This window comes from Euleptes europaea, chromosome 1 (genome assembly GCF_029931775.1).
Source record: "Euleptes europaea isolate rEulEur1 chromosome 1, rEulEur1.hap1, whole genome shotgun sequence".
NCBI lineage: Eukaryota > Metazoa > Chordata > Lepidosauria > Squamata > Sphaerodactylidae > Euleptes > Euleptes europaea.
The window spans coordinates 176,354,989-176,379,286 of NC_079312.1; the positions used below are offsets into that span (position 1 = coordinate 176,354,989).

At 47.8% G+C, this 24,298-nt stretch overlaps 1 protein-coding gene across 1 annotated transcript in view; it reads left to right on the forward strand.

Annotated features, from left to right (window-relative positions):
* Positions 1-429: 429 nt before the first annotated feature.
* LOC130478067 (plexin-A3-like) overlaps positions 430-24,298 on the forward strand; it is a 65,187-nt gene continuing 41,318 nt past the window's right edge. The window contains exons 1-4 of the mRNA XM_056850191.1: positions 430-585; positions 1,546-1,619; positions 1,733-1,847; positions 10,067-10,267. Of these exons, the coding sequence (XP_056706169.1) occupies positions 430-585; positions 1,546-1,619; positions 1,733-1,847; positions 10,067-10,267 (546 nt within the window). The remainder of the gene's footprint in view (positions 586-1,545; positions 1,620-1,732; positions 1,848-10,066; positions 10,268-24,298) is intronic.

Below are 24,298 nucleotides of genomic sequence, written 5' to 3' on the forward strand. Positions count from 1 at the left end.
AACTCTTTAAGGTCCCGCCGGCGTCTGATGTTGCTCAGGAGGGAGTTCCACCAGGCCGGAGCCAGGACCGAAAAGGCCCTGGCCCTCGTCGAGGACAGTTGCCCACTCTTAGGGCTAGGCACCTGAATTGAGTTCAGGTACCTTTTCTCGGCGTGTTAAACTCTTCCAAAGTATACGGAGAGGACAAATCTCCTCACAGAGGAGCAGGTCAAAGGGTTTGGGTGTTACCGCCCTACCCGAGGGACGTCTGGTTTTACAGCTAGGGCTCCAGAGACCATCTTTTATTATTTATTTATTTTTGGATGCGGGGGGGTGGGCCTTGCGGGGAACGCTGCTCGGTTCCCCTGAGCGTGCCGTACCAAGGATTATTAGGGGAAGGACTTTTTCAGGCCAGAGGCTGCGAGGTAATGGCGTGAACTGGCGCCCGAGATGACTTCAGCGGAAGCAGAGGGGCTTTGCCTTTATCGCAGCCAGATCTGTTGGTATCAGGAGTTACGAGAAAAGGGATTTTTAGGTCAGAAGGTGCGAGTGGAGAGGGCAGGCTCGGGCCTCGGCAGCTGTCCTTTTAGAAACCGACGGGCTGAGGTAACTCGATGACGTTGAGGCAACTCCGCAACCTAGTTTATCTCTCTCAGGATCTAGCACGCGTCCTGTTCCCTGTTTTTTATTTTATTTTTATTTAGTTATTTATTTTTTAAAAAAATTAACCGATAGGCTGAGGTAACTCGACAACGCTGAGGCAACTCCGCAACCTAGTTTTTCTCTCTCAGGATCCAGCACTCGTCGTGTACCCTGTTTTTTATTTTATTTTTATTTAGTTATTTATTTTTTAAAAAATTAACCGACAGGCTGAGGTAACTCGACAACGCTGAGGCAACTCCGCAACCTAGTTTTTCTCTCTCAGGATCCAGCACTCGTTGTGTACCCTGTTTTTTATTTTATTTTTATTTAGTTATTTATTTTTAAAAAAATTTACCGAGGCTGAGGTAACTCGACAACGCTGAGGCAACTCCGCAACCTAGTTTTTCTCTCTCAGGATCTAGCACGCATCCTGTTCCCTGTTTTTTTTTTTTTTTTTAAATTTAACTGACAGGCTGAGGTAACTCGACAACGCTGAGGCAACTCCGCGACATAATTTTTCGCTCTCGGGATCTAGCACACGTCCTGTTCCCTGTTTTTTATTTGTTTTATTTTATTTTTAAATTAATTAACCGACAGGCTGAGGTAACTCGACAGCGCTGAGGCAACTCTGCGACCTAGTTTTTCTCTCTCAGGATCTAGCATGCATCCTGTTCCCTGTTCTTGATTTATTTGTTTTCTTAAAATTGGAAATCGTGACCAATCACAGGTTAACGTTGGAGGGAGACCCTTCCCCTCTCACTCGAGGAGCATTTAGGCTTACGCCATCGAGTCAGTTTGTGGCGTTGGCTTCAGTCGACATTCCCTCAGGGCTTGTCTCCCGCAGCCAGCAGATGGCTTTGGCAGGAACTGAGGAGCTGATTCAATCAGTCTCTCTCTCTCCTTTCTCTCCCCTCTCTCCATGAGTTCCATATCCTCCGGCGCAAGAACGAGAAGAAGGGAATAAAGATCTGGCGTGGGAGAGTCGTTGGCAGGGGGAGGTATCCTACTTAGGTGTCCTTCAGGGCATGCTTCTGTGGGGAGTCTGTGTGTGTTTGTGTGTATATCCCCTCCTTATTGAATTTTTATTTTTATTTCCCTCAACCCCCTACAGGTGTCTGTCCTGCGTCAGCAGCCGGTACCCTTGCCACTGGTGTAAATATAGACACGCTTGCACCCACAACGTTGCCAAGTGCTACTTTGTGGAGGGACGAGTCAACACTACGGAGGTGAGGAGAGTGCGGGGCTTTTTCCTCCCTTCACTTGTGCTATCCAGGCTCTGGCCAAACCCCTTGAGAGACGTTCTGGGATACCAAATTCCTAATTCCCCCAGTGCTGCAAATCAGTCGCCTGCTTTCCTACTCTCGCTACTCAGTTCAATCCCCCCATAAGGGGTCCCCACCACTGCTGCCAGGAGTGGGGAAATATGTAGGGAGCTCCCAGTCTGGTTGGTTGGAAGTACTCCTCTCCCTGCTGAGAGAGCCAGCGTGGTGTGGTGGTTAAGAGTGGTGGACTCTAATCTGGAGAACCGGGTTTGATTCCCCACTCCTCCACATGAGCGGCGGACTCCAATCTGGAGAACCGGGTTTGATTCCCCGCTCCTCCACATGAGCAGCGGACTCTAATCTGGAGAACCGGGTTTGATTCCCCACTCCTCCACATGAGCGGCGGACTCCAATCTGGAGAACCGGGTTTGATTCCCCACTCCTCCACATGAGCGGCGGACTCCAATCTGGAGAACCGGGTTTGATTCCCCGCTCCTCCACATGAGCGGCGGACTCTAATCTGGAGAACCGGGTTTGATTCCCCGCTCCTCCACATGAGCGGCGGACTCCAATCTGGAGAACCGGGTTTGATTCCCCACTCCTCCACATGAGCGGCGGACTCCAATCTGGAGAACCGGGTTTGATTCCCCGCTCCTCCACATGAGCAGCGGACTCTAATCTGGAGAACCGGGTTTGATTCCCCCACTCCTCCACATGAGCGGCGGACTCCAATCTGGAGAACCGGGTTTGATTCCCCACTCCTCCACATGAGCGGCGGACTCCAATCTGGAGAACCGGGTTTGATTCCCCGCTCCTCCACATGAGCGGCGGACTCTAATCTGGAGAACCGGGTTTGATTCCCCGCTCCTCCACATGAGCGGCGGACTCCAATCTGGAGAACCGGGTTTGATTCCCCACTCCTCCACATGAGCGGCGGACTCCAATCTGGAGAACCGGGTTTGATTCCCCACTCCTCCACATGAGCGGCGGACTCCAATCTGGAGAACCGGGTTTGATTCCCCGCTCCTCCACATGAGCGGCGGACTCTAATCTGGAGAACCGGGTTTGATTCCCCACTCCTCCACATGAGCGGCGGACTCCAATCTGGAGAACCGGGTTTGATTCCCCACTCCTCCACATGAGCGGCGGACTCTAATCTGGAGAACCGGGTTTGATTCCCCGCTCCTCCACATGAGCGGCGGACTCCAATCTGGAGAACCGGGTTTGATTCCCCACTCCTCCACATGAGCGGCGGACTCCAATCTGGAGAACCGGGTTTGATTCCCCGCTCCTCCACATGAGCGGCGGACTCCAATCTGGAGAACCGGGTTTGTTCCCCCACTCCTCCACTTGAAGCCAGCTGGGTGACCTTGGGCTAGTCGCAGTTCTGTCTGAACTCTCTCAGCCCCACCTACCTACCTGTTGTGGGGAGAGGAAGGGAAGGCGATTGTAAGCCAGTTTGAGATTCCTTAAAAAGGTAGAGAAAATAGGGGTGTAAAAACCAAGTCTTCTTCTGAGTTTTATGGGGTGGGGGCTTTAGAAACATGGCTTGGCCTCTGGCCGTACTTCCCTTCCTTGCCTCTCTCAAGGGCTCTATTATTCCAGTTATAATAATAGGAGACAGCAATAATAGTTGCCGTCTCCTCTCCCCCGCCCCCTGGGTATTTCAGAGAGCACAAAAAATGCAGCGAGGAATGATTTGTTCCACTTTCAGATTGATGCAAATCATGTGACTTTTAACCGGTACACTTTTAAAAAATCCATTGCAATATTTTGGGATTGTGGAGGATAAAGAATTTACAAGCAAATACCCTTTGAATGCTCAACTGTGTCCTTGTGAAGGAGACTATAGCTACTGTGTATCTGTTTTGTAGTTACTCTATGGCCATTTATGCAGGGTCAATTTTGATGCTTGCTCAAAGCTCTTTTTTAAAATGCGACTTTTAAAATGCCTATTCATGGTCCCGATGCAAAAGGATAAATTCAGCACACACCCTACTTGCCTGCTTCTTCCATTAGCAACCACCGTTTGCGTAGCTAACGCCCGGCTGTGATTTTGCATGCTTCCTTAAGGAGATTCTTCAAGGCGGGGGTGGAGCAAAAACAAAAGCTCACGTTAAAGGGGCTCTTAAGAAATGCAAAGCAGGTATGCGCTGGCTTCGCAGTCACTTCCTGAATGGTTCAGCGTGAAAAACTCAAAAAAAAAAAATGCGGGGAACTTCAGCCTGGAACATGCTGCTAATTGTGTGTGTTAAGTGCCATCAAGTCGCCTCCAACTCATGGCGACCCTATGAATCAAAGTCCTCCAAAAAGTCCTGTCTTTGACAGCCTTGCTCAGATCTTGCAAACTGAGGGCTGTGGCTGCTAATTACCAAGCATAAATGGCTTATAAGAGTCAGAGATGAAGGATCTGCCCCTCTCTTAGCCAAGGTCTCAGGCCAACCAGTAGAAGAGCCAGTTACTGTTTTTCTTGCTGGGAAAAATGCACATATTGCTACAAGAGTCGCTTCCCCCCCCCCCTTAACATAGCCATTGAGACTAACTCTTGGATGCTGAGAAAACTCTGTTGACCAAGCGTGTACAAGCCCTGACATTTGTTTTGATGACTGGATTACTGAAAGGTCTGTTGGCCTTATAATAAAGACGTGGATGATGCCCCAGGGGGAGGGGCTGTGGCTCAGCGGTAGAGCATCTGCTTGGCATGCAGAAGGTCCCAGGTTCAATCTCTGGCATCTCCAGTTAAAGGGACTAGGCAAGTAGGTGATGTGAAAGACCTCAGCCTGAGACCCTGGAGATCCACTGCCGGTCTGAGTAGACAATACTGACTTTGATGGACCAAGGGTCTGGGTCAGTAGAAGGCAGCTTCATATGTTCATGTGTTCATGTGTTAGGGGAGGGGCTGTGGTTCAGTGGTAGAGCATCTGCTTGGCATGCAGAAGGTCCCTGGTTCAATCCCTTCCATCTCCAGTTAAAGGGACTAGGCAAGTAGGTGATGGGAAAGACCTCTGCCTGAGACCCTGGAGAGCCGCTGCCGGTCTGAATACTGACTTTGATGGACCAAGGGTCTGATTAAGTACAAGGCAGCTTCATGTGTGTTCATGATGGGAATGTATTGCTTTGGGGTGGCAAGAAGGGTTCGGCAAGGAATAGGACCTGTCAGGAGAGACAGAGTTTTGCAAGATATAGCACTGGGAAGCTCCCTAAAACCTGACAGTATCAAATGTGTTTTTGCAACAATGAGGTCTAGAAACTTAAAAAAGAATCCCAATTCATTACAACCACACTTGTACAAAGGATTCCCTTATAAATGTGTCTGTGTCCTCAGGGCGGGGAATTCCAAGGAATCAGGAGGAGAGTCAGCAGGTGGCGGATCAGCGAAATTTAGTGCTATTATTTGCTCCCAGAGCGCCTGTGTGGGGCGGGGGACAGGATCAATATGCAGGGGGGGGGGTGCTTTGCTAGTTGCAGGGGGGGCAGTTGCTCATGATCAATCGTCTGGTCCGGGCAGCGGGATCGATAGCCCCGGAGACACCCAGGGGCTCTTTGCGGGCAGGTAATTGATAGCGGTTCCCTTCGAGGGGCCGGCGTTTGGGTTGTGGTCGGATGCGGAGGCCGGAGGGCAGGAGTCGGTGGGGCAGTGAACGGAGAGATACTTCCCCGCCACCATAATAGATGATCAAATTAGTCCCCTTTTTGCTGGGGGCTAGAAATCCAACTATAACACTGGCAGAAATAGAAAAAAAACCTCCCCATTAACTGCTCAAGACCAGTGGGTCATGGGAGCTTGGAAGGAAAGGAAAGGAGGAAGAAGAAGAGTTGGTTTTTATATGCTGACTTTCTCTACCACTTAAGGAAGAATCAAACCGGCTTACGATCACCTTCCCTTCCCCTCCCCACAACAGACACCCTGTGAGGTAGGTTGGGCTGAGAGAGGTGTGACTAGCTCAAGGTCACCCAGCTGGCTTCGTGTGTAGGAGCGGGGAAACCAACCCGGTTCACCAGATTAGCCTCCGCCGCTCTTGTGGAGGAGTGGGGAATCGAACCCGGCTCTCCGGATCAGACTCCACCGCTCCAAACCACTACACCACGCTGGCGGACGAGAAATGGGTCACCCCACATGTGAGACAGGAATCCCTGCCCACACCCGGTCTTCCAAGTCGGCTCAGAAGGGATGGGAAACAAATCCAGATCACCAGGAGTGGGGAAACCAACCCAGTTCACCAGATTAGCCTCCGCCGCTCATGTGGAGGAGCGGGGAATCGAACCCGGTTCTCCAGATCAGAGTCCGCCGCTCTTAAACCACTACACCACGCTGGCTCTTGTGAAGCAGAAACACGTCCTCTTGTAATTGTGGAGGGCCGAGAGGCTCCGTCAAGATCCGGGTGTGCTTAGGACCGAGAAAAGCAAGGGGGATGGGAGAGGGCTTCGGACCTCCAGGCTCCTCTTCCCTTGCAGCCTCCTCGGCCTTTGTCTCGCTTCCATTGTCTTAGGTCAAGACAGGAAATCTTGCCCGGGGCTTGATTATTCTTCAGGTCGGGAACCGTGTTTCCTCTATTGCTTCCCAGGGTGGCTGCCACCCCCGCCCGCTCGGCTCGCCATGTAAATAGAGCAGCGGGGCCGACGCGCCTCCCCCCCCCCCATTCCTTTTGGTACCAAGGAGCAATTAACCAGGCTCCGGTTTCCATGGCGACTCGGAGCGCCCAGCAGTCTCTTTCATCTCCATCTCTCTTGTGTGGCCGCTCCAGGCTAGAGGAGGTGCTGGGGGGGCTCTGGGGGGTGGGATGTATCCCATGTTCGGGATGGAGCCTGGGGGGGGGTGCGGCAGGTCATGTGGCTGCGTGCGTTGTAGGGGAGGGAGGACCTTGGTCCGGACCCCTGAGAGAAGGGGGGAGGGTGATACCCTGTCCCCAGGAGTGACTAACGCTGCAGTCAGAAGCATTGCCCAAGTCGCTCCGTCTGTCTTCTGAGTAATCCATCGACAGCCTGAGCCGTAAGGGCGGATTTTATGTATTCCCAGCATCCGTTAATTCAACTGTAAAGTCTAGGTTAGTTAGAAATTCACACATGTGGGCGAGAGAGAGCCAGAATGCCATGGTCCAGCTATTATCAGGAGCGAGGCGGGGACTGGGGTTGCTGCCGTCCAGGTGGTTAACAAAATTGCAAAAATTGCAATCTTGCTGTACAATGTATAGCACTGGTTCCCAACCAGGGGTCCGTGGACCCCCAGGGGTCCGCGAGAGCTAAATTAAGGTCCACGAAACAAAGTTATGAACCCATAATAAATTAATATTTTCAATTAAAAGTTCTCTATTATAAAAATATATATTCAAATATTATTCTAAGGTTAATGTTTAACTAACAGTTATGATTAAAGTTTATTTTCAAATTCTCGGAATTTTTATTTTGAACCTTGGGGTCCCTGCACTGAACAAAAAAGTCCTTGTGGTCCCTGGTCAAAAAAAGGTTGGGAACCACTGATGTATACACTATCAAAAGCTAACAGCAACTATGGCCATAACACAAAGCATGCTTAAATACATAGGATTCTTTATATGTTTAGACATTGTACATTTTGTAACTTTGGTAATATTTGTATAACATCGTTTTTTTTTTGTTGTTTATTAAATTTCCCCCCAACATATTATGAAACATACAACAACATACAACAACAAAAACATACAAACCACACGACATAACAATTCTGCCTGTCAATACATCTCTAGGACAAGTTACGGTTTGTGAATAACTAGAATGGGTTTATAACCTTCTAACCTGGACTAACATAAAACTATTAAATGCTTACACAACATAATATTGATTAGTTAAAACTACATTGACCCGCCAAATATTTATCTATATATTTTACTTTACTAAAAGATTACACTTTCATATCAGTGAATAGTTAATAGAATTAAACTCAGTTTGCTGATATCAAAAGTTTGCTTATATGCAATTTAAAGAGCCAGTAAAAAAAAATAAAGATAATGAAATGCTTTCATATATCATAACCTTATTAAGTTGTCCCGTTTGTATGTAATTATTCTGTATAACACTAAACTAGCATCGATTACTGGTTACCAAAGAAAAGAAAAGAAAATCATCTCAGATTATGGCTTTCTACTTAGTGAAATTACTTAGCAATGTATTCATAATATAGTTTCCAGTTCTTTATAAAATCTTCTCTAGTGTTCGTCAGCTTGTCCAACACTACATACTCTGCAACATTTGTATAATATTGTTGTAGCATGTACTTTTGGCATATTAAATTGTTGGGCTTGGTTAGGACCTTTTGTATTTGAGCACGCTTTGTGTTACGGCCATAGTTGCGGTTAGCTTTTGATAGCCTCCAGGTGGTGGCTGGAGATCTCCCAGAAATAGGGTTGCCGACCTCCAGGTGGTAGCAGGAGATCTCCTGCTATTTCAACTGATCGCCAGCCAACCGAGATCACTTCCCCTGGAGAAAATGGCCGCTTTGGCAACTGGACTCTATGGCATTGAAGCCCCTCCCCAAACCCCGTCCTCCTTAGGCTCCCCCAAAAAACCTCCTGCCGGTGGCGAAGAGGGACCTGGCAACCCTACCCAGAATTCTGACTGCTCTCCAGGCTATAGAGAGAGATCTGTCCCCCTGGAAAAAATGACTGTTTTGGCGTGTGGACTCTATGGCATTATACCATGCTGAGGTCCCTTCCCTCCCCGCTTATGCACCCCTACAACACACACGGCTTCCATTCTGTTTTTAGACTTCTGGTTGGTTCTACAGCCCCGATCCTATTACACTGTTTATTGAATGTCCTATTTTGTTGTAATCATATTGACCCGTTCTGTGTATGTCTACCCTTTACGCTGGGACTCAAGGCGGACATAAATAACATAAATAAAATTTAAAGTTAAAAACTTGGTCTGTCTTCTGGGTAATCATGGATAGGACTGAGCTGTAAAGGTGCATTTTATGTATCTCCAACTTCCAGAGTGGTGAAGTGGTTAAGAGTGGTTGTTTGGAGCGGTGGAGTCTGATCTGGAGAACCGGGTTTGATTCCCCCACTCCTCCACATGAGCAGTGGAGGCTAATCTGGTGAACTGGATTTGTTTCCCCACCCCTATACATGAAACCAACTGGGTGACCTTGGGCTAGTCACACTCTCTCAGCCCCACCTAGCTCACAGCATGTCTGTTGTGGGGAGGGGAAGGGAAGGCGATTGTTGGCCGGTTTGATTCCTCCTTACGTGGTAGAGAAAGTCGGCATGTAAAAGCCAACTCTTCTTCTTCCTTGGACTTCCTGTCAGAGGTTAGCAGTGGGCTTGTTCACTACGGTTGGCTTTCTCACGTGCCAGTCCTCGGGTTTACTGCCTCCTCTCCCCTTCCCTCCTTCTTCCCTGAGAGCAAGCATAGTGTAGTGGTTAAGAGCAGTGGTTTGGAGTGGAGGACTCCAAACTGGAGAACCGGGTTCGATTCCCCACTCCTACACATGAAGCCAGCTGGGTGACCTTGAACATAAGCACGGCCCTGCTGGATCAGACCAAGGCCCATTAAGCCCAGCAGTCTGTTCACACAGTGGCCAACCAGGTGCCTCTAGGAAGCCCCCAAGCAAGACGACTGCAGCAGCATTGTCCTGCCTGGGTTCCACTACAGCACCCAAGATAATAGGCATGCTCCTCTGATACTAGAGAGAATAGGTATGCAGCATGACTAGTATCCATTTTAACTAATAGCCATGAATACCCCTTTCCTCCATGAATATGTCCACTCCCCCCTTAAAGCCTTCCAAGTTGGCAGCCATCACCACATCCTGGGGCAGGGAGTTCCACAATTTAACTATGCGTTGTGTGAAGAAAGACTTCCTTTTATCTCTTTTGAATCTGTCACCCTCCAGCTTCAAGAGATGACCTTGCGTTCTAGTATTATGGGAGAGAGCTAGTCACAGCTCTCCTAGAGCTCTCTCATCCCCACCTACCTCACAGGGTGTCTGTTGTAGGGAGGGGAAGGCAATTGTAAGCCGGTTTGAGTCTCCCTTAAGTGGTAGAGAAACTCAGTATATAAAAACCAACTCTTCTTCATCCTAATCCGTTAATTCAACTGCAGTGCCTAGGTGAGCTAGAAATTTGCCCATGGAGGCAAGAGAAGAGTAAAAGTTCCATGCAGTGGCATGTGTGAATAAGCCTGACGTCTCTTCCTCTCTCTTCTAGGGCTGCCCGGAGCTGCTCCTTGGTGGGGAGATCTTGATACCAGTGGGGGTGTTGCAACCGATTACTCTGCGGGCCAAGAACCTTCCGCAACCTCAGTCGGGCCAGAAGAACTACGAATGCGTTTTGGGCATCCAGGGCCGGCAGCAGCGGGTCCCGGCCGTACGCTTCAATTCGAGCAGCGTGCAGTGCCAGAATACGTCGGTGAGAGCCGCACCGGATTTATTTATTAACAAATCGTGTGTATAATTTTCCTGTAGTAAGTAATAAGGAAATAAGGAAAGCCCTGCTGGATCAGACCCAGGCCCATCAAGTCCAGCAGTCTGTCCACACAGTGGCCAACCAGGTGTCTCTAGGAAGCCCACAAACAGGAAAACTGCAGCAGCACCATCCTGCCTGTGTTCCAAAGCACCTAATATAATAGGCCTGCTCCTCTGATCCTGGAGAGAATAGGTATGCATCATGACTAGTATCCATTTTGACTAGGAGCCATGGATAGCCCCATCCTCCATGGGAACATAAGGAAAGCCCTGCTGGATCAGACGAAGGCCCATCAAGTCCAGCAGTCTGTTAGCACAGCGGCCAACCAGGGGCCTTTAGGAAGCCCACAAACAAGACGACTGCAGCAGCACCGTCCTGCCTGCTTTCCACAACACCTCATATGATATGTCTACCCTTTACACTGGTTCTACCACCCCGATCTTATTACACTGTATATTGAATGTCATATCCTGTTGTAATTATATTGACTCATTCTGTGTATGTCTACCCTTTATGCTGGGACTCAAGGCAGACATAAATAACATAAATAAATTTTAAAGATAAAAACTTGGTTTGTCTTCTGAGTAATCATGTAATCCTCTGATCCTAGAGAGAATAGGTATGCATCATGGCTAGTGTCCATTTTTACTAGTAGCCATGGATAGCCCTCTCCTCCATGAACCGGTCTACTCCCCTCTTCAAGCCTTCCAAGTTGGCAGCCATCACCACATCCTGGGGCAGGGAGTTCCATAATTTAACTATTAGTTGTGTGAAGAAATACTTCCTTTTATCTCTTTTGAATCTCTCACCCTCCAGCTTCAGCAGATGACCCCACGCTCTAGTATTATAAGAGGGAGAAAAGCTTCTCCCTGTAATACTCAGGGCTGCTTTAAAAAACAAACAAACCAAAACACGTACTCAAAACTACACACAGAAAATCTCAAATAGTTTAAAACGACAGACTTAAAACAGCAGTCAGCAGATTTCTCAGCTGCAGATGAGACAGTAAAAAAAAGAAACGAATAGAAAACTCCGAGCCAATAAAACTAGTTGTTAATAATAACTTAGCGGTGATAAAATCAGCTAGCGATGTTAAAGACCTTCAGTGCTGATTAAAAGGCCATCGGATAAAAAGTCAGGGCAAAACCATATTAGAAGCCCTCTGGAAGAAAAAGTCTTCACAGACCTTGGAAAGTCAGGAATGCTGGTGGGTGGGGGGAGCTGTCAGCGGCTCCTGGGGCAGAGAGTTCCGCAGTCTGGAGGCAACCATTGAAAAAGCCCTGCCACACATACCCATTAGCCTCCCTTTTGTTAATGTAATTATGGGGAGCCGGACACCAGAGGCTTATGCAAAAGTTCATTCGGGATAGCGTGACTTACGTTTTGCCCGCTGCGCTCCGCAACCACGAAGGCTAGAAACTTAAAAATAAAACTTATCAGTTTCAGTCCTCAGCAGCTGCCACTGGCATTGCTTCGCTCCAGGAAGGCTCCCTTCTCTGATTTCCTGTTGTCAAATGCCTTTTTTGCGTGCAGTTAAATTGTGGAACTCCCTGCCCCAGGATGTGGTGATGGCTGCCAACTGGGAAGGCTTGAAGAGGGGAGTGGACATGTTCATGGAGGAGAGGGCTATCCGTGGCTACTAGTCCAAATAAATACTTGTCATGATGCATGACTAGTTCTTTATGATTCCCAAGAACTATTCTCTCCAGTCACAGAGGAGCATGCCTATTCTATTAGGTGCTGTGGAACGCAGGCAGGATGCTGCTGCAGTCGTCTTGCTTATGGGCTTCCTAGAGGCACCTGGTGGGCCACTGTGTGAACAGACTGCTGGACTTGATGGACAGTGGTCTGATCCAGCATTGGCCTTTCTTAGGTTCTTATGGAGGATGGAGCAATCCACGGCTACTAGTCCAAATGGATACCAGTTATGGTACATGCCTATTCTCTCCAGGATCAGAGGAGCATGCCTATTATATTAGGTGCTGTGGAAAACAGGCAGGATAATGCTGCTGCAGTCTTCTTGTTTGGGGGCTTCCTAGAGGCACCTGGTTGGCCACTGTGTGAACAGACTGCTGGACCTGATGGGCCTTGGCCTGATCCAGCAGGGGTTTCCTTGTGTTCTTACGCCCATGATGAGTGTGTGTTTCAGCAGCAAAAACTAGAACCTTCCCCAGCTCACTGCTCTGCAGGGATTGGACTCTTGGCCTCTGGCCTGTGCTAATAGTTTGCTTGGAGAGTGATGGTCTGGCTGAGGTTTTGCAGCCTCAGTTAATCTTCTGTGAAATGGGATTGCTTACCTGATTTCACCTGTATGGGGTGAATGAGTTGAGAATCATGAAGAACTGTGCGCACTTAAAAGGGCACGGTAGGTTTCTGCATTCTAGCTTCCATTCTTTGCCACACCACCAGAGGTATAAGAAAGTAAATTTCTACGCAGACCGTGAGGCGCTCCGAAAAGATCTGTCCAAATTTAGTTGCATGAGCTACCCAATGAATAGCATACATTTGATCTCTACTGGAAAAGGTTTAGAAAGGAAGGAGGAGGAGTAGGAGTTGGTTTTTATATGCCAACTTTCTCTACCACTTAAGGGAGACTCAAACCGGCTTACAGTCACCTTCCCCTCCCCACAACAGACACCCTGTAAGGTAGGTGGGGCTGAGAGAACTGTGACTAGCCCAAGGTCCCCCAGCTGGTTTTGTGCGTAGGAGCGGGGAAACAAATCCAGTTAACCGGATTAGCCTCCGCCGCTCGTGTGGAGGAGTGGGGAATCAAACCCGGTTCTCCAGATCAGACTCCACTGCTCCAAACCACCACTCTTAACCGCTACACCACGCTGGCTCTCTAAAGGGTGACAAAAATGACTAAGGGTTTGGATTACTTGGGATATAGGGGGCTAGCGGAAGAAAGAAACTGAATAATACATAAAGAAACATTTCTCAACGCTGAATCATTCAGCATAGCTGGTTCAGGAAGGACAAAAGGAAGTAGTCTGTATGGAGCGTGTGACTAGGTTTATAGAGGTCCTTGCCACGAGGTGCGGTGATGGCGCATTTGCTTATGGGGCTTTCCAAGAAGGGAGGTAGATTTCAGGAAGGACAAGTCCAGACGATGCTGACGTGTTCAGTGCCAGTATGAACCGAAGTCTGATGCTTGAGGGCGGTGTACACCAAATGCTGTCACCTTCGGTTCCTGCATGTGAGAGTTCAAGGGACTGGCCGCTGTTGGAAACACCTGTGGGACCACCTCTCCTGGGGTGCCCCTCAGAGAACGTTACGATCAACAAATGCTAATCTCCTAGTGGTCCCTGGCCCAAACAGTGTCTGGCTGTCCTCGGCCAGGGCATTTTCCAGCCCCGCCTGGCGGAACTCCCTTCCAAGTGAGATTGGGGCCCTGCGGGATCTTCAACAGTTCCACAGGGCCTGCAAGACGGAGTTGTTCCGCCAGCCGGCATGGTGTAGTGGTTAAGAGTGGTGGTTTGGAGCGGTGGACTCTGATCTGGAGAACCGGGTTTGATTCCCCCACTCCTCCACACGAGCGACGGACGCTAATCTGGTGAACCGGGTTGGTTTCCCCACTCCTCCACACGAAGCCAGCTGGGGGACCTTGGGCTAGTTACAGCTCTCTCAGCCCCACCTACCTCACAAGGCGTCTGTTGTGGGGAGGGGAAGGCGATTGTAAGGCGGTTTGAGTCTCCCTTAAGTGGTAGAGAAAGCAGGCATAAAAAAACCAACTCTTCTTCGTCTTCTAAATAAATAAAGCGCTGGGGGTGGACGGGCTCTGGTCTGATCCAACAAGGCGATTCCTGGGTTTTGAGATCCAGGAGAGTAAGGCTGGACTATGAAAATCACAGCTGTTTAGGAACAAGAACATAAGAACATAAGAAAGGCCCTGCTGGATCAGCCCAAGGTCCATCAAGTCTAGCAGTCTGTTCACACAGTGGCCAACCAGGTGCCTCTAGGAAGCCACAAACAAGACAAGTGCAGCAGCACCATCCTGCCTGTGCTCCACAGCACCTAATATAATAGGCATGCTCCTCTGATACTAGAGAGAATAGTTATGCATCATGACTAGTATCCATTCTGATGAGTAGCCATGAATAGCCCTCTCCTCCATGAATATGTCCACTCCCCTCTTAAAGCCTTCCAAGTTGGCAGCCATCACCACATCCTGGGGCAGGGAGTTCCACAATTTAAACTGGGTTGTGTGACAAAATACTTCCTTTCATCTTTTAACAAAGATGCGCGGGCTCAGCTTCCCACAATCCCTTGCATCAGGAGGTCCAGGAGCTGAATCGGCCTGGGCCAGGTTCGACCTCTTCGGTTCGGAATCGATTGCTGGGACTGGACTGTGCTTGTCCGTGGCTTCCGTTGGGTATTTCGCTCAGACTGCCCTCTGCTGTTCATGCCTAACATTACATCCTGCCATCCTTTCCCCAGGGTGGTCCTTTGCTACAAACAGGGGGTCTCTCTCTAATGTTTCAGAGGCTAGCTTTGCCGGTCTGCAGTAGAACAGCTAGATTCGAATCCAGTAGCCCCTTAGAGACCGACAAGATTTTCAAGGCATGAGCTTGAACTCTCGAAAGCTTATACCCTTTTTTTTTTTGGAAATAAATTTTTGTTTTTAAATCCACACAACACAAAACATACAACATACAGCAAGCACACCTTATACGCACATATCTGCAACAAGATCTTCATCAGTTACTGTTTGGAGCGGATCTGAATCGTTCTGGTTTTACATTATTCTAAGAAAATTCTCTTTAAATCTTGAAGAAAATCTTTAAGAAAAATATTTCTTTACCCAAGCAAGAAGTATCTAAACAAAAAAGAAACACATTAGAGAGAACAATTAGATTTGAGTCCAGTAGCACCTTAGAGACCGGCAAGATTTTCGGGGAATGAGCTTTCGAGAGTCAAAACTCCCTTCTTCAGATACATGAGCTTTGACTCTTGAAAGTTCATACCCCGAAAATCAGATTGGTTTCTAAGGTGCTCCTGGCCTCGAATCTAGTGGTTCTACTGCAGACTAACAGCTACCCTCTGCAATTATGTAGACTATTTGAATTTGATTTTTTCCCTTGGAAAACCCACATCACTGGCTGTAGCGGTAGAAAAGAGCAACAGTCCAGTAGCACCTTAAAGACTAACAAAATTTCTGATAGTCACAGCTCACTTCTTCAGATACTTCTTCGGATACAAAGAATTAAAAGTTGAGCTAATATTGTACAAATTGTTATTATAATTTATTACAGAGTGTACACCCATTAAAAACACTAGGCCCAAAACGTATAGGCTTCAAATTAAAATTACAAAATATCCAACAGTGTTGATGATCTGTAATATAAAACTGCAAAATTTTGATGATCTGTAATACATGCAAATAACCAATATAAAACCAGACGCATTTCGGCCCCGTTCAGCCTTCCTCATTGGTCATATATACATCCATACGTATTTTCACAAACACACCCCAAAATACATTAAAGGGATGTTGAAAAGTAACCACCGTATATGTTGTATGGCCTGTTGTCAATTGTAGCGAAAGATGTTATTTTCACCATTTAAAATTGGCACACACACAAAGGTTCTTATAGTATATTTACAATGTCCCGTGGATGTGTGAATCATCAACCAGTGATATGATGTGTTGACCAGGTATCTGAAGAAGTGAGCTGTGACTCACGAAAGCTCATACCCTACCAGAAACTTTGTTAGTTTTTAAGTTGCTACTGGACTCCTGCTCTTTTCCACTGCTACAGACAGACTTCCTCGGCTACCCATCGTGATCTATCACTGGCCATAGGTAGCATTCAAAAGTGTAGGGAGGTCCCTGGGTAAGGCTGTTGCTGTTGCCCTTGTAAAGACTATTTAAGGCCCTCAGAATTGTTCTATGGTTAATAAGATTTTTTTTTTAATGGACATTGCTTTTCTGGATCAGGTCAAGGGGCCATCTGGTCCAGCAATCTCTTTTCATCTTCAGCCAGCAAGATGCCCTCTGGGTGGGAAGGTGACGCGCTTGTTTATTTCCAGCATCTGATAACTGAGAAGTGAACTGCCTACATTTTGCTATTTTGGCCGAGGGAGGAGAGGGATCCGGAGAGGTTCAAAATATTTTGCCAGCATGTAGTGGTTAAGAGCAGTGGTTTGGAGCAGCGGAGTCTGATCTGGAGAACCGGGTTTGATTTCCCGCTGCTCCACATGAGCTGCGGACGCTAATCCGGTGAACTGGATTTGTTTCCCCACTCCTAAATGTGAGGCCAGCTGGGTGACCTTGGACTAGTCACACTGTCTCAGCCCCAGCTCCCTCACAGGGTGCCTGTTGTGGGGAAGGGAAGGGGATTGTAAGCCAGTTTGATTCTTCCCTAAGTGGTAGAGAAAGTCGGCATTTAAAAACCAACTCTTCTTCTTCAGGGCCAATACTGCCACTGGCCAGGTTTAAGTCAATCTCCTGGGGGGCACGCCCATGGTCTAGTGGCAAATTGTGTACGTTAATTATGGAGGAAGACCTTTATCTGTCCTGGCTAAGAATTCTGTGGTTTTCTGAGAGCGCTCGGGTGAATTCCATTCTCTGGGAAGTTAAGAAAGAGGAACAGCAGGCATGGAAAAATAAGTGAGAGAGAAGCCACTAGGAAAGACTCATTCTATGCTTTTCCTTTGACTCAGACTAAGTGCCAGCGTGGTGTAGAGGCTAAGAACGGTGGTTTGGAGTGGTGGACTCTAATCTGGAGAACAAGGTTTGATTCCCCACTCCTACACATGAAGCCAGCTGGGTGACCTTAGGCTAGTCACAGTTCCCTCTGAACTCCCTCAGCCCCACCTTCCTCACAAGGTGTCTGTGGTGGGGAGGGGAAGGGAAGGCGATTGTAAGCCGGTTTGATTCTCCCTTAAGTGGTAGAGAAAGTCAGCAGATAAAAACCAACTCTTCTTTTTCTTCTTCTTCCTTCTTCTTCGTGGAATAAGCAATTTCACACAATGCAAGATCAACCTTGAGAAAACTCAGCAGAATAAAAAATGCCTATTAGAAGAAGAAGAAGAGTTGGTTTTTATATGCCGACTTTCTCTGCCACTTAAGGGAGAATCAAACCGGCTTACAATCACTTTCCCTTCCCCTCCCCACAACAGACACCCTGTAAGGTAGGTGGGGCTGAGAGAGTTGTGACTGGCCCAAGGTCACCAAGCCGGCTTCATGTGTAGGAGTGGGGAAATAAAGCCAGTTCACCAGATTAGCCTCTGCCACTCATTTGGAGGAGTGGGGGAATCAAACCCGGTTCTCCGGATCAGACTCCATCACTCCAAACCACCGTTCTTAACCACTACACCACGCTGGCTCTCAGCGTGTGCAAATCTGTGCAAATTTTGTGTAAATGTGTTTTCTGATTGTCTTATTTGTGGCACTTTCTAAAATAAAATTAAAAAAATTATGTCATGTTGCAGGTTGTGCGAGTTTAGACAAACAAGGCTGTAGGGTATTTTGGTTATATTTCGGCAGTTTCCTAAAAGGGCATTTGGCTTTCAAACTGGAACTTTTAGCAAAAACCTTGTTGATGCATGATCTTAATCCCCGTTCACTGGAAGAAACATTTTTCATGAGCTGGATAAAGTCTTTCCACTGGCTTTTGTCTTCCTCGCTGAGTTGCCTCTGTGCGGTTGTCTCCTTCTCGGCGATTTTCTGTTTCTACCAATTTTGGTATTTGGCAAGCGTCTTCCCTCGCCGTTGCACATTTCGTCGGGGTGAGGTTATAAGACGATCTTTTTTGTGAGGTTTTGCTCTCTTCTTTGCAGTGAGTCATACGGTTCTGATGTAGCTGCTGATGTAGCGTTTTCAGCCCGAGGAATGACAATCAAGCTGAGTGGCTTTAAGTGTGTTTTGCATTTGGGGTTAGGTTGTTGTTGTTGTTTTTTGATCCTATAGCGCTTTTGCAGTAAAGGGAATGTGGGCTGGTTGAGTTCCAAGAATACTGGTGGGAAACGGGCTCGGTTCTGGCAGGCGGCCCGCCGCGATTGGTTTTCCTGCTCGTGGGGAGAGAGTCGTTCAGGGGAGGAATTGCAATTCGATCGTCGAGTGGAATCTGGTACCGGGTCTCGTCTCCCGACTGGGGCTTCTTTGAGCCTTCTTGGGAATACTTCTGCTTCAACACAGATGAACACATGAAGCTGCCTTCTACTGAATCAGACCCGTGGTCCATCAAAGTCAGTTTTGTCTACTCAGACTGACAGCGGCTCTCCAGGGTCTCAGGCAGAGGTCCTTCACATCACCTACTTGCCTGCTCTCTTTAACTGGAGATGCCGGGGATTGAACCTGGGACCTTCTGCATGCCAAGTAGGTGCTCTACCACTGAGCCACGGCCCCTCACTGACATTCATAAGCACTTTGACTGTGACTCCCTCTAGGGTTGCCAACCTTCCCTAAGTTACATCTAAGTTACAATTTGCTTACTCCATAGGGTTATCAGCCTCCAGGTACTGGGGTAAGAAAGACTCACAAAAAACTGTAAGGTTGGCTGGCAATAAAGAACAGCAGTAGGCTCAGCGTTCATGTAACAAAATAGGACACAATTCAAGTAAATATCTGAATAAACACAATATATTCAAACATCGCTCCTAAGGAGCCAAAATCACTAAGCAAGGATGGTACAAAATTACAAGGAGTACAAAAGGTAAACAAGCTGTCAGCTATTTATTGCCAGCCTCTGGGTATTAGCTGGAGATCTCCTGCTATCGCAACTGATGTCCAGCCGAAAGAGATCAGTTCCCCTGGGGAAAAATGGCCGCTTTGGCCATTGGACTCTATGGTGTTGAAGTCCCTCTCCTCCCCAAACCCTGCCCTCCTCAGGCTCCAACCCAAAAACCTCCCGCCGATGGCAAAGAGGGACCTGGCAACCCTATTAGTCCAGCACAGAGACCTCATTAGGGTTTGCCAACTCCAGGTTTTGAAATACGTGGAGATTTGAGGGCTGGAGCACTTTGAGTTGATGCCGCTGCCCCTTGACATGCTTTTTTTTAAAAGTTTTTATTGTTTTCCTTCATTTAATACATCCATGTAAAATCAGCATTTAACACTAAGATTTGATGAAAATAATAATAAAAAATCTATAAGATATCTAACAGACATATAATGACTTCCCCCTCACCCTCTTCCACCTACAAATAAAGTGTACATACTTTTGCTATTTAAACTAATCCCCATATTGTTTAATGAATATATAAATGTTTATTTATCATATCTGATATTCATTATATATCTTATTATGTTCATAATACAAAGTATACGTGAGAGATTAAATCAAAGAGTATCCTTTAAACGGTCTCATTAAGAAGTAATTTTCATAATAATTTCTCCACGCCTCCCATTCCCCCATAAATTATACATTATCATTCTGATTTATTAAAGCCGTACGTTTCGCCATCTCTGTTAATTCCAGCATTTTATTTATCCAGTCTTTTCTAGTCGGTATCTCATCCGTCTTCCATTTAGCTGCATATATCACCCGTGCAGTCGTGGTGGCATATATTAATAAAGTCTGATAAGTAAGAATGGTGTCTGGTATCATGATCAATAGCATCATTTCAGGTGTTTTGGGAATATTTTGGTGTAAAATCAACCTTATTTCATTGTATATCATCTCCCAAAATTCCTTAGCTTTTTCACAGGTCCACCAAATATGATGAAATGTTCCACCTTCTTTATTACATTTCCAACAGTTTGGTGACATTGTGGGAAATGATTTTGCTAGTTTCTTCGGTGTTAAATACCATTTATACATCATTTTATTTATATTTTCTCTTAACAATTGCGAAGATATAAGTTTCAGATCTCTTGTCCATAGCCTTTCCCATTTTTGTAACATTATATCACGGCCCAACATTTGCGCCCAGCTAATCATAGTTGGTTTTATTCGAGCTTGTTCACAATAAAGTTCTAACAGTAGTTTATACATTTTAGATATTCGATGATCATTTGTATCCAGTAAAAGTTTCTGTAAGGTTGATTTGGTTTTAGGAAAATCCTGTTTTCACATCTTGTTGAAAAACCGAATCAATTTGGTGGTACTGGAACCAAGTCAGTGAGTCTTTAACTTCCTCATAGTCTTTAAGTGAACATTTTTATACCTTCCTATTTCAGGAGATCTTGATACGTTAAAAATTGGGCAGGTCTTAATGGGCGTAAAGTTAACATTTCTTGAGCTGAAACCCACATGCTAACGGGTGCTTGGGGTCCTGACGGAACAGAATGGAATGTAGGATTCCCCCGTCGCTTTCAAGAAAGGCTTAAAGGGGCTTAGCTGGTCTAGAAATAAGCAGCACCCGTGTCTGGAGATCTGGGAGCGCTTGTTTACTTTCAACATGCATTAATGATGTGAGAAATGATGCATCGGCTCCGAAAGGAGGGAGTGGCGGTGTGGGGGTGTGTGTGTCAGATTTTTGCAGGCTGTGCAAATCGTTCCGGCTGGCAATCGAGGCGGCTGGAAAGGAGATAATGGGAGGGGATGTGTCAAAAAGCCACCCGCCATCCTCTGCCAAATGTCGGGCACTACTGACTTGTCGATACCGGCGCAAATGAATGCATGCGGCGCAGTGGGGTGGGGGGAGACTCGCCGTACATGTATGACGGTGGAGATCCTTGCTGGAGAGCCGTGCTGGGCCAGGATCCCTGCTCTGCTCCTGCCGTGGTGGCATTTTCGGCACGACCCTTTCCCCTCAGCTACCTCTTTCTCTGTCTCTGGGTTGGCAAGAGGGTGGTGGCGCATAGATGCGGTTTTGGGGTCACCAGTTGCTGACGCAAATGTACAGGTCTATGGTGAGACCACACTTGGAATACTGTGTACAGTTCTGGTCACCATACCTAAAAAAGGATATTGCAGAGCTTGAGAAGGTGCAGAAAAGAGCAACCAAAACGACGATCAGGGGGCTAGAGCAACTGCCCTATGGGGAGCGGTTAAAACGCTTAGGGCTGTTTAGCTTGGACAGAAGGCGACTAAGGGGAGACATGAAGTTTTGGGGGCGGAGCCTAAGGAGGGTGTGTTTGGGGAGGGGAGGGACTTCGATGCCATAGAGTCCAATGGGCATCCATTTTCTCCAGGGGAACCGATCTCTATCGGCTGGAGGCCAGTTGTAATAGCAGGAGATCTCCGGCTAGTACCTGGAGGTTGGCAACCCTAACCGTCGTTCTTGAACAGCTACAGCTCAAATCCTCTGCAAGTCTGTAATCCCGACCGCCATATTTTAGGAGGGGGGGGGGGAAGCCATTGTTTGTTTTCCAGCTTGATCAAAGCGAGCGCCCTTAAGTCAAGAAAAGCCCCGCTGTTTGCATTCCCTGAAATGAAAGTAGCATGCAACACAGATGGTTGGTTTGGCAGAACAGGGATCTTGCGGTCGCGGCCCAGGGGAAGGCAGATTACAAATTCAGAAGGAGACGCAGCAAAGAATGCATCCTCCCAAAAGGCGACGAATGGTCCCAGCAGGGCGGCCCCTAGGGAAGCGGGGAGTTTATTTATATTTCTTTCGTTACTTAAAACATTCTCGCGCCGCTTTCCCGCCCGATAAGGGCCCCCGAGGCGGCAGACGTAAAAATCATTAAAACACTCGGGCAATTAAAAATACGTTTCAAATTATAAAGCAGATTCAATTAAAAACACATAAACAACACTGGGACCAGGAAGGAGGGCCGGTCACTGTTATTGAGGGTATGCCAGACGAAGCAAAGAAAGTCTTCGCCTGCTGGCGAAAGACACCAATAGAGGGAGACTGGCAAATCTCCCTGGGGAGGGAGTTCCAAAGTTTTGGTGCCATGATGGAGAAAGCCCTTCCTCGGGTCTTTCGTCTAGCCTCAGATGATGGGGGCAACCAAATCAAGGCCTCCGAAGATGACATGAGTGTATGAGTAGGTGGATATAGGAGAAGTTTAGGGGGAGGGACTGTGGCTCATTGTTTGAGCATCTGCTCGGCATGCAGAAGGTCCCTGGTTCAGTCCCCAGCATCTCCAGTTAAAGGGACTAGGCAAGTAGGTGATGTGAAAGACTTCTGTCTGAGACCCCGGAGAGCCACTGTCGGTCTCAGTAGACAATACTGACTTTGATGGACCAAGGGTCTGAGTCATTAGAAGGCAGCTTAATGGGTATTCGGGGAAGCATGGCTCAGTGGCAGAGCCTCTGCTTGGCATGCAGAAGGTCCCAGGTTCGATCCCTGGCATCTCCAGTTAAAGGGACTAGGCAAGTAGGTGATGTGAAAGACCCCTGCCTAGAGCCATGGAGAGAGGCTGTGGCTCAGTGGCAGAGCCTCTGCTTGGCATGCAGAAGGTCCCAGGTTCAGTCCCCGGCATCTCCAGTTCAAGGGACTAGGCAAGTTGGTGATGTGAAAGACCCCTGCCTGAGACCCTGGAGAGCCATGGAGAGAGGCTGTGGCTCAGTGGCAGAGCCTCTGCTTGGCATGCAGAAGGTCCCAGGTTCAGTCCCTGGCATCTCCAGTTAAAGAACCCAGGCAAGTAGGTGATGCAAAAGACCCCTGCCTGAGACCCTGGAGAGCCGCTGCCGGTCTGAGTAGACAATACTCTGATTCAGTTTAAGGCAGCTTCATGTGTTCTTGTGACTTGCACTTTCTACAATTGCACAAACTGGGCGAAGGGTGCAGGGCTCCCATTTTCCTAAGGTTGACAAATCCGGTTTGGGAAATTCCTGGAGATTTGGGGAAAGTGCCTGGAGACGGTGGGATTTATAGAGGGGAGAAAGCTGGGACACGCTGTAGAATGAGCCCTCCAAAGCTGCCCTTTCCTCCAAGGGAGCTGATTTCTGACATCTGGAGATCAGCTGTAATTCCAGGAGAACGCCAGGCCTCCCCTTGAGGTTGGCAACCCTACGCCTTTCCCCGCTACTCAGTCACCACGTGGCAGCCTCAGGAATCGATTGGGAAAGAAGTGGAGGGGCATAGAGACTGGTTAGGAAAGAACTGGACTTTCCCCTTCCTCTCACCTCCCAACAGCTATTTATGTGTGTGTGTGTAAGATAAATAAGAAGAAGAGTAGGTTTTTATACCCCACTTTTCTCTACCTTTAAGAGTCTCGAAGTGGCTTAACAATCTCCTTCCCTTCCTGAGAGCCAGCGTGGTATAGTGGTTAACAGCGGTGGTTTGGAGCGGTGGATTCTGATCTGGAGAACCGGGTTTGATTCCCCACTCCTCCGCATGAGTGGCAGAGGCTAATCTGGTGAACTGGATTTGTTTCCCCACTCCTACACATGAAGCCAGCTGGGTGACCTTGGGCTAGTCACAGCTCTCTCAGCCCCACCTACCTCACTGGGTGTCAGTTGTGGGGAGGGGAAGGCCAGTTTGATTCTTCCTTAAGTGGTAGAGAAAGTCGGCGTATAAAAACCAACTCTCCTCCTCCTCCTCCTCCTCTTCCTCCTTCCCGCACAACAGACTGTGAGGCAGGTGGGGCTGAGAGAGTTCGGAGAGAACTGTGACTGGCCCCAGGGCTTCATGTGGAGGAGTGGGGAATAGAACCCGGTTCCCCAGATTAGCGTCCACCGCTCTTAACCACCACACCATGCTGTACAATATATAATGAGATTCATGGAGACGTATGTGCCTTTTCCATGGCAATAGTCTGTGTATCCCTTTGGAGGCCACCTGGCATGCTGAGAGCCCAGGAACCACTTCAGATATAAAAGAAGGGGCAACTACGAAGGAGTTTGTAAACTCTCAAGCCGTTCTGAGTTGAATAAATTAGCATATGTTTCCTTTTCATCTACGATCTGGAGGAGCTCTCGTTAATACTTAGGTTGGAGCGAGCCACTACCGTGGTGTTTATATCTACCTAGTACATTTTTAGCCTGCCTTTCCTTCCAGGTGCTCTGGGAAGCATGCGAGGAAGTATTTTCTTCACACAACGCATAGTGAAATTGTGGAACCCCCTGCCCCAGGATGTGGGGGTGGCTGCCAACTTGGAAGGGTTTAAGGGGGGAGTGGACATGTTCATGGAGG